The sequence below is a fragment of the Amblyraja radiata genome, chromosome 34, assembly GCF_010909765.2.
Source record: "Amblyraja radiata isolate CabotCenter1 chromosome 34, sAmbRad1.1.pri, whole genome shotgun sequence".
In the NCBI taxonomy this organism is placed as follows: domain Eukaryota; kingdom Metazoa; phylum Chordata; class Chondrichthyes; order Rajiformes; family Rajidae; genus Amblyraja; species Amblyraja radiata.
Genome location: NC_045989.1, coordinates 22,294,598 through 22,309,433, shown reverse-complemented (window position 1 = coordinate 22,309,433; position 14,836 = coordinate 22,294,598). Strand labels below are relative to the sequence as shown.

The 14,836-nt window shown below is 43.1% G+C and overlaps 1 protein-coding gene across 1 annotated transcript; it reads left to right on the top strand.

Moving 5' to 3' along the window:
• The first annotated feature begins 5,027 nt into the window (after window positions 1-5,027).
• arrdc4 (arrestin domain containing 4) lies at window positions 5,028-14,544 on the top strand. The gene is made up of 8 exons (XM_033050051.1): window positions 5,028-5,421; window positions 7,754-7,823; window positions 7,916-8,063; window positions 9,130-9,232; window positions 9,318-9,574; window positions 9,772-9,934; window positions 12,134-12,288; window positions 12,442-14,544. Exons 1-8 carry the CDS (start codon window positions 5,166-5,168, stop codon window positions 12,499-12,501), a joined length of 1,212 nt encoding a protein of 403 aa, XP_032905942.1. The 5' UTR covers window positions 5,028-5,165; the 3' UTR covers window positions 12,502-14,544.
• The last annotated feature ends 292 nt before the right edge of the window (window positions 14,545-14,836 follow it).

Below are 14,836 nucleotides of genomic sequence, written 5' to 3'. Positions count from 1 at the left end.
AAGTGAATTACTAAACCCATGAAACTAAAACAACAGAAATGCAAGTTAAAGCTGAATAAAAATTAAAGAATTAAAATGGAAGTATCAAGGCAAAACCAAAAACTGGGCCAACAATTCCATATGAATTGTTTCATCCCTTCCTGCCACCAGAAAACTGGCAATCAAAAAATCTCTGAATAAAAGAATGATGTGGTGCCATGATTTCATTATGTGTGTCTGATTATACAAGCTGTCATTTTGATGAGCGAGCGGATCGGACATGGCCTGCAATGGTGGAGACACGTTGGAGGACATCGACAGCATTGCTAGGCCATGCCGACCCTTGTAACACAGACTCAATGCCCGCCGCCAGGACAACTGGCCTTTAAGGCCAAGATAAGGATCCATATAAAGAACATGAAACTTGAAGGAAGGGGAAAGAGGATAGAAATGCATGATGGCCATGTTCATGCTCGGCAGCAAAAACAGCTGTCCTTGTTGGTAGGAAGGAACTGCAGATAAACCACACAATGCTGGAGTAACTAAGCGAGTCAGTCAGCATCTCTAGAGAAAACTAATAGGTGACGTTTCGGGTGGGAACCCTTCGGCAGACTCCATGAACTATTTCCTTCGCTCCATAGATGCTGCTGCACCCGCTGAGTTCCTCCAGCAATTTTGTGTACCTTCGGCAGACTTATTAGGTTTGGGGAGACAAAATGAAGAACGGACGACAGTTGCAAAGAGAAAAAAAATCTAGATGTATTCCCTTGCACTTGTATGCTGAGAACTATATTCTGCACTCTGTATCCTTCTCTTCACTCTGCTTTTTGTGTACTTGAGTTTGCCTTAACTCCATTCATGTGTAGCACTACTTGGTTTGATTGGATAGCATGCAAACAAAAGCTTTTCACTGTACCTTGGTTACATGTGACAATAATAAACTTAAAACTTAAAACTGGGAGAGTTGGAAGAAAGGGATTTCACACGAGTTATGGAGGATGGACTTAGAAGGAAGGACTGTGCAGAATGTTGAAAGGTGTTACTCAAAGGAAGTTAAAAAGATATAGAGCTGCATTTCTTCAGCTTTTATGTGGTCATTGCTTCGACAATGGGCTGATTCTTGGGAGCAAAGAGACTCCATGAATCCTTTCAGCTTCCAACCCTACCATTGAACACAGAATGCTGGAATAACTCAATGGGCCAGACAGCTTCCCTGCAGGAAATGGATAGGTGACGTTTCAGGTTGGGACCCTTCTTCAGGCTGAGAAAGGGGAAGGTGGGAAAGAAGAATCCGAATAATGGTCCACACCCAAAACGTGGGCTATTCATGCTCCAGATTCATGCCCTCCAGATAGCCGGATGAGTGTGGGGAAGTAACTGTTCCTGAACCTGGACGTTACAGTTTTCAGGCTCCTGTACATTCTTCCCGAATGCAGGGATGAAATGCGTGTGTGGCCAGGGTGTGGGGGTCTGTGATGATGCTGTCTGCCCTTTGTGCTGCCTGGCCCGCTGTGTTATCCAGTGCTTTGTGTTCTACACAAGTTTTCAGCATCCTTGTGTTTCCAAAGCTTATCGTGCCTGGCTCTGGGGATGAGGAGGTAGGTACTAAATTGCTGTGTACCCCATCAACTGAGCCCCATATCTGAAGAAAGATGTGCTGGCGTTGGAGAGGGTCCAGAGGAGATTTACAAGAATGATCCCGGTGATGATTGGGTTAACGTATGAGGAACATTTCATGGCTCTGGGCCTGTATTAGCTGGAATTTAGAAGAACGAGGAGGGATCTCATTGAAGCCTACCGAATTTTGATAGAGTGGATGTGGAGAGGATGTTTCCAGTAGTGGGAGAGTCTAGAACCAGAGGTCATAGCCTCAGAATTAATGGATGTACCTTTAGGAAGGAGATGAGGAGGAATTTCTTTAGCTAGAGTGTGGCGAATTCATTGCCGCAGATGGCGGTGGAGGCCAAGTCATTGGTCTTTTTTAAAGCGGACATTGATAGCTTTTTGATGAGCAACGATATCAAAGAAGACAGAAGATGTGGTTGAGTGGAAAAATAGATCAGCCATGATTGAATGGTAGAGCAAACTTGATGGACCGAATGGCCTAATTGTGTTTCAATCTCTTATGAACTCATAAATTCCTCTGAGAACATACTAGACATTGGGACACCTGGCAGCTCCGCCCCATCTCAGCATGGATACTGCAATTTTTCAAGCACCTTAATTTGGAGTTGGCAATAAGAAATAACGCATCATAGAGCCACACGCATTGCTGTAATTTTTTTGTTAATGAACCCGTTGTTAATTTCAGAGGAAATGGCATTCTCTCTTTCTTAATTACACAGCAATATTGCTCCAAAGTGATTAATCATTAGCAAACTATTAAGTTATTTTAAAAACATCATTTTAAAAATTCAGTGAATCTTAATTGCAAAACAGGTTTAATTAACCTCTTTGATCTTCCTACAATGGGCGAAAATAAAATACATAACTGATAAAATACCTGCCTGTGTTATAATTACCATTTAATGGCCATTTACTAATATGGTAATTATGTTTTGTTAATATACTAAAACTGATTTTACTTTTATAAGTTTTAATACTTATCTTATTGATTCACAATTTCCTGTCAGTAACAATAGCTTCTAGTCAATGGGTGCTTTCAAAGCAGAGATTGATAGGTTCTTGATTGGTAAGGCCATCAAAGTTTAAGGGGAGAAGGCAGGAGAATGGGGTTGAGAGGGAAAGATAGCCATGATCGAATAGACAGGCAGACTCGATGGATCTATGTGTTATGGTTATCTTTGAACAGTCAGTTACTTGCATGATGAATATTTAAGAACAAACTGCAGATGCTGGAAAAATCAACGGTAGACAAAAAAAGCTGGAGAAACTCAGCGGGTAAGCATAGAAGCATAGAAGCATAGAAATTAAGTGCAGGAGTAGGCCATTCGGCCCTTCGAGCCTGCACCGCCATTCAATATGATCATGGCTGATCATCCAACTCAGTATCCTGTTCCTGCCTTCTCTCCATACCCCCTGATCCCTTTAGCCACAAGGGCCACATCTAACTCCCTCTTAAATATAGCCAATGAACTGGCCTCAACTACCTTCTGTGGCAGAGAGTTCCAGAGACTCACCACTATCTGTGTGAAAAATTTTTTCCTCATCTCAGTACTAAAGGATTTCCCTTTATCTTTAAACTGTGAGCCGCTTGTCCTGGACTTCTCCAACATCGGGAACAATCTTCCTGCATCAGACAAATGCAATTCAGGACTTTTCTCTTCACAAGCAAAGTCAGAATGACGGTTAGTGAAGAATTCGAACAATCGTGGAGCGTTCAAATGCTGCGCGCGCCTCCTGCACCAAAGAGGGGGGGAGCGTGTGTCGTCACACACAAAGATCTTTGGTCACACACTATGCACGCGCCTCCACAAACAGATGAGCGTCTTCTTGAATGGAGAGCGCGTGGCTGCCTCCACAAAGTCACACACACTGTTGACCTGCCCCCGCAAAAAATATTTTGTGTTGAAGGAGAGGAGGAGGGTGGAGAGGGAGAGGGGGAGAGGAGAGGATGGGGGAGAGAGGTGAAGGGGGGGGGTGGAGCGGGCGTGCATGAGAAGAGAGAAGGGCAGAGAGAGAGAGAGAGAGAGAGGCTGGTACAACAACAAAAAACCTGGATAAACTCAGCAAGGCAGCATCGATGGAGCGAAGGAATAGGCGACATAAGGGTCTCAACCCGAAACGTCGCCCAATCCTTCGCTCCATAGATGATGCCTCACCCGCTGAGTTTCTCCAGCTTTTTTGTCTACCTTTGTTGAGTCTCATTGTCTATAACTCGTTTTCACCTAGGCCACAGCTAACAATGGCCCCGGTCTCCTTTATCATTGTTACTTTTTTTGCACATCTTTCATTTGTCCTATGTCCCCGTCTATATCTCTCGTTTCTCTCTCCCGACTCTCAGTCGGAAGAAGAGTCTCGACCCGAAACATCACCTTATTCCTTCTCTCCAGAGTTGCTGCCTGTCCCGCTGAGTTACTCCAGCATTTTGTGTCTACCTTCGGTGTAAACCAGCATCTGCAGTTCCTTCCTACACGATGATCAATTCTACATTTCCTTTGGTCACCGTCTGCTTTGATCTATCATTTTAACACCTTGCCCTTCCATATCTCTAGTCTCCCACTCTGAAGTCTGAAGAAGGGTCTCGACCCAGAAAATCACCTTATTCCTTCTCTCCAGAGATGCTGCCTGTTCCGCTGAGTTACTCCAGCACTGACTTTGTGTGTCTGTGTCTGTGTGTGTATGTGTCGGGGTGTGTGTGTGTACATCTGTGTCTGTGTCTGTGTGTGTGTGTGTGTCTGTGTGTGTGTCTGTCTGTGTGTGTGTGCCTGTGTGTGACTCTGTGTGTGTGTGTGTGTGTGTGTGTGTGTGGGGGGGTCTGTGTCTGTGTGTGCCTGTGTGTGTCTGTCTGTCTGTGCGTGTGTCTGTCTGATCGTGCGTGTGTGTGTGTGGGTATATATAGAGGCGGGGGGGGGGGAGCAATGGCGGCGCCCAATGGCGGTTGCCGGGGTAACGGCGGCCCAGCGGCTGGCCGAGCCCATGCACATGAAGGAGCGGGCTCGTCATTGGTCCGGGTGCGGGGGGTTGCCCTGCGGCCCGCCAGTGGCGGCGCTGTACACGTGCGGGTCCCCGCCGCTGATTGGTGATCACGCTCCGATCAGCCGCGCTTCCCCCGCCCGCCCGCCCTCACACACACACACACACACACACTAGCTGTCTGCCCGCCCGCAGCAGCAGCAGCCACCCCGGCACACGGCGGGGGGACAGAGGGGTGAGAAGGAAGGGAGAAGAGAAAAGGAGAAAGAGGAAGGGATGGGGCGATAAAGAGAAGGGAAAGGAGGAGAAGGGAAGGGGGCGAAGGCGGACAGAGGGGAATGAAGGAAGGAGGGGAGGTGTGATTGAGAGAATAAGAGAAAGAGAAGGAGGGAAGGAAGAGGGAGGAGGAGAGAGAAAGAGGGAGAGGACGGGGAGAGGAGGAGAACAAGGGGGGAAGGAGAGAGAAGGAGCAAAGGTCAAGAGGGAGAAGGAGGAGGGAGAGAGGGAAGGTGGTAAGGAGGAGAGGAGCCGGTGTGGGCAGTGGTCTATGCAGGGCCGCTCCGGGCCGGGCCCTCGCCCCCACCCCGGCCATGGGCGTCCGGCTGAAGAGTTTCGGCATCGTGCTGGACGGCCGGGATCTGAGCAGCTACTCGAGCGGGGAGCGGGTGTCGGGGCAGCTGCTGCTGGAGACCGGCGTCCGGCTGCCCGTCATCCAGCTGCGGCTGGAGGCCAAGGGCTGTGCCCGCGTCCACTGGGGGGGCGACGGCCCGGCAACGGCGGCGGCGGCGCGGCACCGCGATGAGGTGGTGTACCTGCAGCAGCGGCAGGTGGTGCGGCGGGCCGCAGGTACGGGGAGAGAGGGAGCTGCCCCACCGTCCAACCTGCCAAACCTGCCACCCCACCTGGCCACCACACCCCCACACCCCCACCCCCCCCCCCAACCTGCCACCCCCCACCAACCTCCCCCCCCCCACCTCCACCCCCCCCACCGCCCCCACCGCCCCCCCAACCTCACCCCCCCCCCACCCCCCCACACCTTCCCCCCACCCCCACCTGCACCCCACCCCCCCCAACCTCCCCACCGCCACCCCCCCCAACCTGCCACCCCCCCCCCCCTCCCCCCCCCCCACCACCTCACCGCCCCCCCCTGCCACCCCCCCCCCCTCCACCCCCCCCCCCTCCCCCCCCCCCCAACCTGCCACCCCCCCCACCTCCACCCACCCCCCCCCCCCCCCAACCTGCCCCCACCCCGTCCTTCTCTACCCCCACTCTCCCTCTCTTTCCTCCTCCCCTCTATCTCCCCCCCCCCCCCCCCCCCTTCTCTCACCAGCCTCCCCACGGTGTCCATATCCATGTTCAGGCTATATTAAACCAGAACATGGATCTGCTCTCTTCCTGCTGAATCAGTACTTTGGGGAAAGTAATATTAACCACAGAGACTAATGAGACACATGCGATTCATAGAACTTATAAGGTACAGAAGTATTAGTTTTTTGAGAGATCACTTTATGTAAAGGTAATTGTGTTGAATCTCCCCTTCCTCGGGAACCACTATCATTTTTTTGGGGGGGTGGGGAGATAGTCTCTATCAATGCCATACTCTCTAAAAAGTCTGACACCCTCACCCTGACCACCACCAGAAGTCTGTCAGTATCAATGTGCAGGCTATATTAGACTAGAGCATGCATCTGCTACCCCCTGCTGAATGAGTACTTTGGGGAACGTAATATTAACTAGTGAGACAATGCTAACTAATGAAGCTTGTGTGACTTATCCTAGTTACACTTGTTTAACCAGAAGAAAAGAACCTACAGAATTTTCAGAGACCTCTTTTCAAGAAACGAATTGTGCTTAATGTCCCTCTTCCTCTGCAACCACTGTCATCATTTGTTACATACAAAAGGCACAGTGCTTTTACCTTTGGTACAATATTTTGCAGTTTAGTTCCATTTCAATGAGCTGCTCTATAGTTCACAATGTGAATCAGTGGACCATTGATTTGCAGCTTTCTACGTGCAAGTTTGGGAAATATGTATTGCAATTCCCAGGGTAACTTTGAAAATGTTTGAAAAATAGTGAACACTATTTGTCACAGAAACAGAAATGTATCATTGAAAAGCCAAGTGTAGATGCTCTAAATCTCAAATAATAACAATGATAGAAATATTCAGCAGGACAGGCGGTATCTATGATATGGGGGGGGGGGGGGGGGGGGGGACACCTGATGTTTCAGTACAATGTTTTCAGCAGAATTAGTTTCAGAATTAGCCAATATGTTAAATGTAACATGTCAAATTGGAAAATAAAATGTTTCCCAAACTACAGTTGGGAACTTTCAAGTGGATTTGGAACATAAGGCCAACGTAGTGGTCAGGTGGGGAAGCTTGAGATCTTTCTTTGGACTGAGTTCTATAATCTCAACTCAATTTTAAAACATTCTGCTGAATATCGCGCTGAAAAGCAAGTATATTGAAATTTCATAAATTCTGTTGAGTTATTCTGTAAAGCAATTACCCAATCTACATGGATGTGGTCAATATAACAGAGGCACAGGTTGAAGTGTTCAGAAATAAGCGAGTTAGTTGTGGGGGAAGGAAAATGTAATTAAAATAGATGACGTTTTTTTGAAGAAAGATTGCAGTGAATTGAGCAAATCTTTGACTGGAGCACCATGATTAAATAACGCCCTTACAACTTCTTTTTTGGGGGTTTTTCTCTCCCTCTCCCCTCTCCCCCCCCCTCTCATACCCCTCTCCTCTCTCCCTCCTCTCTCCCTCCCCCCCTCTCTCTCCCCCCCCTCTCCCCCTCTCTCTCCCCCTCTCCTCCCCCTCTCTCTCCCCCCTCCTCTCCCCCTCTCCTCCCTCTCTCTCTCCCCCCCCCCACCCCTCTCCCTCCCCGTATTTCAGATTTTGTGGACCAAACTAGTATCTGCAAGTTGGAGATTTATATTAATTCTTAAACCTGAATGTGCAATTATAAAGTCAAACCTCTCTCTCTCTCTGTCTGTCTCTCTGTCTCTCTCTCTGTCTCTCCTTCTCCCCCTCCCCAATAAAAACATTAATCTGGCTTTTCAAATTACTCTCTCCCAGTTTGTATATCTATAATGTTTGTTTTTGATTTATTGCAAATAGCCTTTCACTTTATTGATTTGTTGTACAACTTTGTTCTTTCTTAACAGATGATGAAGGATACTTCACATTACAACCTGGAAAACACAAGTTTCCATTCAGTTTTCATCTTCCACCAGGGTAAGTGATCTTTTCAAAAAAGTGATTTTTTAATTCACAAAAACAAATGGCAGCAAAGATTCTACAATGCAGTTTATAATTGTCTAAAACAGGCCATTGGTCACATCCTTCAGTGGAAAATATGGCAGTGTCAAGTATTGGGTGACAGCAATACTGGAGCGACCTTGTGGCACAAGTCAAGTTGTGAAGAGGGAATTCTCTGTAACAAGTCAAATTGATGTTAATGCACCATATTTCTTGGTAAGTTCATTTGTTTTTGTATTGCATTGTTGGAAACATTTAAACAGCTGTCAACGGGATTTTAGAACATCTGTGCTGTTGTCTTGCAAGTAGATCAACCTAAAACAAAAATCAATTGTGATAAACTCAAAAGTGAATAGATTTTGCATTTATTAATTACTGATCTGATTCTAAAGGTTTGACTTTATAATTGTACATTCAGGTTTAAGAATTAATATAAATCTCCAACTTGCAGATACTACAGTTTGGTCCACAAAATCTGAAATACTGGAAGTTGCGGGTAGACAGAACCTTTTACCCAAATTGGAAAAAATCAACTATTAAAGGGCACAACTTTAAAGTGAGAGGGCCACAATTTAAAGTAGATGTGCAGGGCAAGTTTTTTTTGTTTTACACATTTGGTGGCAAGTGCTTGGAATATGCTGCCAGGGGTGTTGGTGGAGGCAAATATGATAGTAGCATTTAAGATAATTTTGGATAGGCACATGGATATGCAGGGAATGAAGAAGAATGGATTATGTTGAAGCAGATAAAATTGATCATGTTCGACACAGACATTGTGGGCCGAAGGGCCTGTTCCCGTGCTGGGCTGCTTCATGTACTAAAATAACTATTTAGCTGTGAAGTACTGACATTGCTCTGCAAAATGTAAATATTGCAATCTAAACGCACATAATGGGTGTCACTGGTTTAATTTGTTTTGAGGAAACTAAGAGGCTATGTTGAATTTGAATTAAAACTTTGCAGCCAGAGTTGCTAGCAATTAGTCTGTAAAACAGTTCATAACATACCTAATCCAATACTTTTTAGCAATATTTATAGATTAACTTGCAATTGGTGTTTAGGATTAATTTTTAATTGCAAATATCCTTATGATTGGTGTCATTTAGACAGATTCCTCTTTGGACCCGAATGGTGCTTTGAATAGCCTGATTAGTTTAGCAAATAAATATCTCAACATTGCTTCAGATTAAAACAAACCACTAATGGATAGCACCACCTTGAAATTAAGTACTGACAGATAACTATTTAGTTCCTACTGAACTGTTTATCATTTCCTTTTCAGGCATCAGTGTCAAAGAGTATAGAGAAGACGATCGGCTGTTGGCTTTTTACCTCTGGACCAATATCATTAAGTGCCAAAATTGAGAGAAGTGGATTTTGTAATGGTAAGTTACATTTAAAAAACACTTTTATATAAACGGTTTCACCTAAACATTTTGTTTCCTCGTGCTAACTGTAATTTTACCACAGGTGAAGCAATCCCAATCTATGCGGAGTTTGAGAATTGCTCATCACGGCTCATTATGCCAAAAGCTGCTATTTTTCAAACCCAGACTTATCTCACAAATGAAAAAACGAAGACGTTTCGACAAATTATTGCAAATGTCCGTGGAAACCATGTTGCCTCTGGTAGTACAGAATCGTGGAATGGGAAGAGTCTCAAAATCCCACCCGTAAACCCATCTATCTTAGACTGCAGCATCATCCGAGTGGAATACTCTTTAGCTGTAAGTATGTTTGACATATTAATACGGGTTACTTTATGAAAACCTCAATATAAGTTATTATAACACTTCCCTTCATGGCAGCTAATAACACAAGCAATTAATGCATAAGATTGCAAAAACAGAAAATAGCTTATTTTCCATAAAGTTTTAAATACAATTTTATTTGAGTCTTCACTTTTTTATCTTTTTATTTATAGGTTTATGTACACATTCCAGGTTCTAAAAAACTAATGCTGGAGCTTCCTATAGTTATTGGTACAATTCCATACAATGGCTTTGGAAGCAGAACATCCAGCATTTCTGGTCATTTTGGGCTGGATATGAGTTGGCTTCAACTTGCCCTACCAGAACAACCTGAAGGTAAATGCTTTACCTCCATATCTATTAGATATTGTGAAACACCTAATCAACGGAACTGGAATTATTGGAAGTAGACACCTGGATTTTGGAATTAACAGTGGATTAATTGTAGTCACAGCTGACCTCAAACATCCTATAGAGTTGGAAAGCTCAATAATTTTGAATCTTCTGATATCTGTTGCTGTTAAGTGCTCATTCCAAGATATCTTTTGGAATCTAGCAACAATGTTGTAATCAAGGATGTGGAGCAGCAATAAAGAACTCTCCCAGATAAAAGATGAAAAGCAAATCTCTGCCGTTTTAAAGCTAATTATAGATGCACACAAATTAAGGTAGCAACTTGAATATCCAATTACTCTGAAAACCAAATATACCAAAGATTTGAGGGAATGTCAATCTATATTTACAAAATTTAAAGGATTCTGTAAATTGCAGGTTTTATGCCATTTAAAAGCTTAACTGCATCTATTGAAGCAGAGTATAACATTTGAAAGGGTTTTTTTTTTCTAAAGTGAAAAACATGGGTACCCCAAATTATTGCCAATCAAAAGAAATGCAGATATTGGAACTTGGTTATGAAAACTAAGTGGAAAACATATGTGGAAAGGGAAATGGTCATAACTTATCAGGTGAAAGTCTCTTTGTCAGGAAGGGGAAGAGAAATTGGTTTAAAAAAGGAGGAGTAGCTGGGATAAAAAGAATTTCTGTGCAAAGCGGGTTATGGTTTGCCATAAGGACAGGTTGAAGCAGTCATCTGATCAATATGTTAAGGGAGGCTAGTTGGAGGGAATACAACAAAAGGAGATTGAAATGTTATAACATGTGTGGCTGTAGGATGAGCCACATATGTTGAGCTGTGCCGGGGTGGGGGGGAGAGAGAAGTTGTCAATACCTCACATGAGTGACTAATAGCAGAAATGGCCCAATTGATATGTAAAATGAGCTATATTGGGCCTTGTAATAGTGCAGGAGGCCACACTGGGCAGAATAGAATGGAAAATTAAAGTGATAAAACAGCAAACTCAGGGTTGCTCTGCCAACTCTGTAGATGCTTTGCAGAGAGATGACCAATCTGTGTTTCGTTTCTACTTTATAGTGGAGACCACATTGCATCCACTGAACTCTGTGCACTGGATTAAAAGCCAAAATGTATTGCTGCTTCATCTGGAAGAGCTATTAGTTTCACCAAGATTGATGTTGGATTTCTTTTTGCAAGTTCAAACAAAGGATCTTCAACCTGAAATGCCAATGCCTGTTCATTTTTAACAGACGCTGCCTGATCTGAGTGTTTCCAACATTTTTTAACATTCACCTAAGGTTCTTGGAAATTCATTGTTTGTTGGAGAAAGCTGTAAAGGTCCTGCTAATTAACCATATAACAATTACAGCACGGAAACAGGCCATCTCGACCCTTCTAGTCCGTGCCGAACACATAATCTCCCCTAGTCCCATATACCTGCGCTCAGACCATAACCCTCCATTCCTTTCCCATCCATATACCTATCCAATTTATTTTTAAATGATAAAAACGAACCTGCCTCCACCACCTTCACTGGAAGCTCATTCCACACAGCTACCACTCTCTGAGTAAAGAAGTTCCCCCTCATGTTACCCCTAAACTTCAGTACCCTTAATTCTCAAGTCGTGTCCCCTTGTTTGAATCTTCCCTACTCTCAGTGGGAAAAGCTTTTCCACGTCAACTCTGTCTATCCCTCTCATCATTTTAAAAACCTCTATCAAGTCCCCCCTTAACCTTCTGCGCTCCAAAGAATAAAGCCCTAACTTGTTCAACCTTTCTCTGTAACTTAGTTGCTGAAACCCAGGCAACATTCTAGTAAATCTCCTCTGTACTCTCTCTATTTTGTTGACATCCTTCCTATAATTAGGCGACCAAAATTGTACACCATACTCCAGAATTGGCCTCACCAATGCCTTGTACAATTTTAACATTACATCCCAACTTCTATACTCATAATTGACCATCAGTTTGGGTTTGCCTTAAAGGCACATACGCATACATGTCAATTTTAAATTATAATTGAAATTCCACCTGTTGTAACTCTAAAATCCAGGCCTTTACCTTTTAAGTAGAATAAATAATTTCTGAAAACATGTGAATTACTGGGTTCATGGCTTCTAATGTGATAATTGTTGACGGTGATTCAGATTATAAAGCTCTCTTGCTTTTTTTCTATAAAGCTCCACCCAACTATGCTGATATCGTGTCTGAGGAAGACCTTGCCAGACAATTTCCTTCTCTTCCACAAGCTGATGATTTGGAGCATGAATTTGGCAGCCCCATATTTGCTTACATTCAGGAATTCAGATTTCAGCCACCACCAGTTTATTCAGAGGTTTGGACAAGTTTTTTGACACTGTTTTAATCAGGCCAAACTTTCTGTACAAATTATATTTTCTATTATAACAACAGTATTGTCTGCCACCTGCATGGCTTTAGAGACTGGCTACATTTCAAAATAAGTATATAAATTGTTTCGCCCTTGTAGGTTGACCCCAATCCTGCCTTTTCTGAAGAGGTGCAACATGAAGTGTCGTTTGAAATTTGAGCAGGATTATCTGTAACTTGAGGTCATCTGTGATTCGAATAGTTCAGGATGGAAGTATAGAGCATCTCAGAGTATCGTTTGAACGGGAGACAACTGAGAAGATGGTGAAAAATCATTGGCCCGCACTGGGCAGAGGAACGAGGATGGACTGCTGCTGATCCTGAACCAAGGGGGGAGAAAAAGGGAAAATGTAATCAGTCCAGACACTACGGAACGATTGAAACCTTGTTCTCAAGTGCTGTAAGCAACCAAATGCATTGACTTCAGACTTACTGCTACGGTAACAACTAATGGTGGGGCGATGATACAAGCATCCATCAGTAGAAAGGAGAAAAGAAGCCTGAACTATTGGGGACTGTAGATCCTAGTTGGAAAAACCAACACTTAAAGTTTACGTTTGCATTTCTATGCCCTCTTAAAACACTAGTGTTTCCTTTTGAACGGATATTTTCCAGTTATTGAAATTACTGCCAATGTTGCTTTAAGTGCTGAGCAAATTAATAGCTTCAGAAACTGGTTGCCATAATCTGCACTTGTAGCTACCAAAAAAATAGATTTGACATTGTTTATGAATCTGTATGCGGTCGATGTATTGTAGTGCATAATCATTTGGTGCCTCTACAAATGCAGGCCAGCTGAATAGAGGGAATCGTTTTGCCAGCCTGAATACTATCTGGAAACGTGGAGCAGATAGGGGTGGCCTGGCGGTGCTAACTATGGTATTAGAAGAGGTACTCGGGACAATTGCATATGCTGATAAATTGTTCACTACTATTAATGTCTGACAACTGGCTTTCATGCCATATATCTTGTGAAGGTATTTGGCAGAATGTTTTTTTGACTGATGTTTACCAGTACTTAAATAGGGAGTGGTTGGATTCCAAGACTATGCTAAATTTGCATGTAAAGTGTGTCCTGGTAACTTTTTTATACAAATTGAAATTTTGTGCAGAGAAATGTGACCATATCTCTCAGCACACTTGACTTTGTAGTAAAGCAGCAATTCTGGGTTGTTGACATTTTGCATGTACGTGAAAGACTTTATATGTTTTGTTCACTTCCCGAACAAGTAAAGCACTTACTCGAGTGGCGACCTTGCATTTAATGCATCTATGGAATACAGTGTTTCAAGTGGAAGCTTGATCAAACAGGAATTATTGCGGCTGCCTTTTTCTCCAGCATTCTGGTGATTTCTGCAATTTAGAATTCCCATTTTGATTTCTGATTTGGAAAATTTATGGTGCAATATTATGTTTCTCAGGGCTTTGACTGTAGTGCACTGCTGATTTTTGTTTTTGTTCTAACTTGTGTTTATTGGGAGGGAACTTTTGTTCTAATTGCTGAAGAATCTTCAGGCTTATTCCCGATTTGTTCAGGGTTATCTTGATAGCACTGAAAACCGGAAAATTGTGTTTTAATCACAAACCACATTGGCAAATCAAAAAGTGAGAACTCTTTGCACAGATATCTTTAATCATATTTTATCGCCAAAATAAATTTCCTCAAGTTTTCAATGTGAATTATACTTTCCATTTTTTTAACAATGGACAAAATATTTTTTGAACCTTGTTAGGAAATTCTGGAGTCTGAGGTCATGATTAAAATCTTTGTAGCTTCACAAATATGACATAAAATGTCTTAAGTCTGATATAAAATGATGCACTTGGCTTTTGGAAAATGAAAAACTTTGGTCACAGAAGTGGTGACACAGCAATGTTAATAGTGTTGTGCATAACCTTTATAGCTTTTTTCATACTTGTTCATTAACTGTGGTGATGCGTTCAGCAATTGTCCCTAAAGTTACCTTGTTTATGTTAAGCCTTGGGTAATTGTAAAGGCTGAGGAGCATTTCAAATGGAGTGAAAACATGAGCACAAATCTGTTACTTTGAATGTGAATTATACAATAAGCTAAATGTGCTTTATTCTTTGCCGTTAAAACTGTGACTTTCTCCAATTTTGTTTTGCACCTTGATGCAAAGGTCAGTGTATTTTCTACTATTTAAATCCAATGCAATGTTTTAATAAACTTTTTTGAACATAACCTTTTCTGTACTAATACTTTAATTCATTTCCTATAATTTAAATTTGATGGGTTGGAGGGAGAAATTGCTGTGCCTTCTGCCCCTTGTGTGGACAACATTTGGGCTGTCATCATTCAGTATTTAGAATGAGTTGAAGTATTTTGTTCATTTGTTCCTGTTTTATATAGAGGAAAGACTTTGGGAACTGAAGAGCTCACTGAGCTGCTTCACTTCAATCTTTAGGATTCAAAGATGGAGTCTGGTCAGAGTTTAGTATAGTTAGTATCTATAGATACACGCTAGGATCGGCCT

Excerpts from the sequence above, each read along its gene's own strand:
- arrdc4 (XM_033050051.1), top strand. The coding sequence starts at position 5,166 with ATGGGCGTCCGGCTGAAGAGTTTCGGCATCGTGCTGGACGGCCGGGAT. Across the intron at positions 9,233-9,317 it reads GAGAAGTGGATTTTGTAATG|GTGAAGCAATCCCAATCTAT; the intron begins GTAAGTTACATT and ends ATTTTACCACAG. Across the intron at positions 9,575-9,771 it reads GAGTGGAATACTCTTTAGCT|GTTTATGTACACATTCCAGG; the intron begins GTAAGTATGTTT and ends TTTTATTTATAG.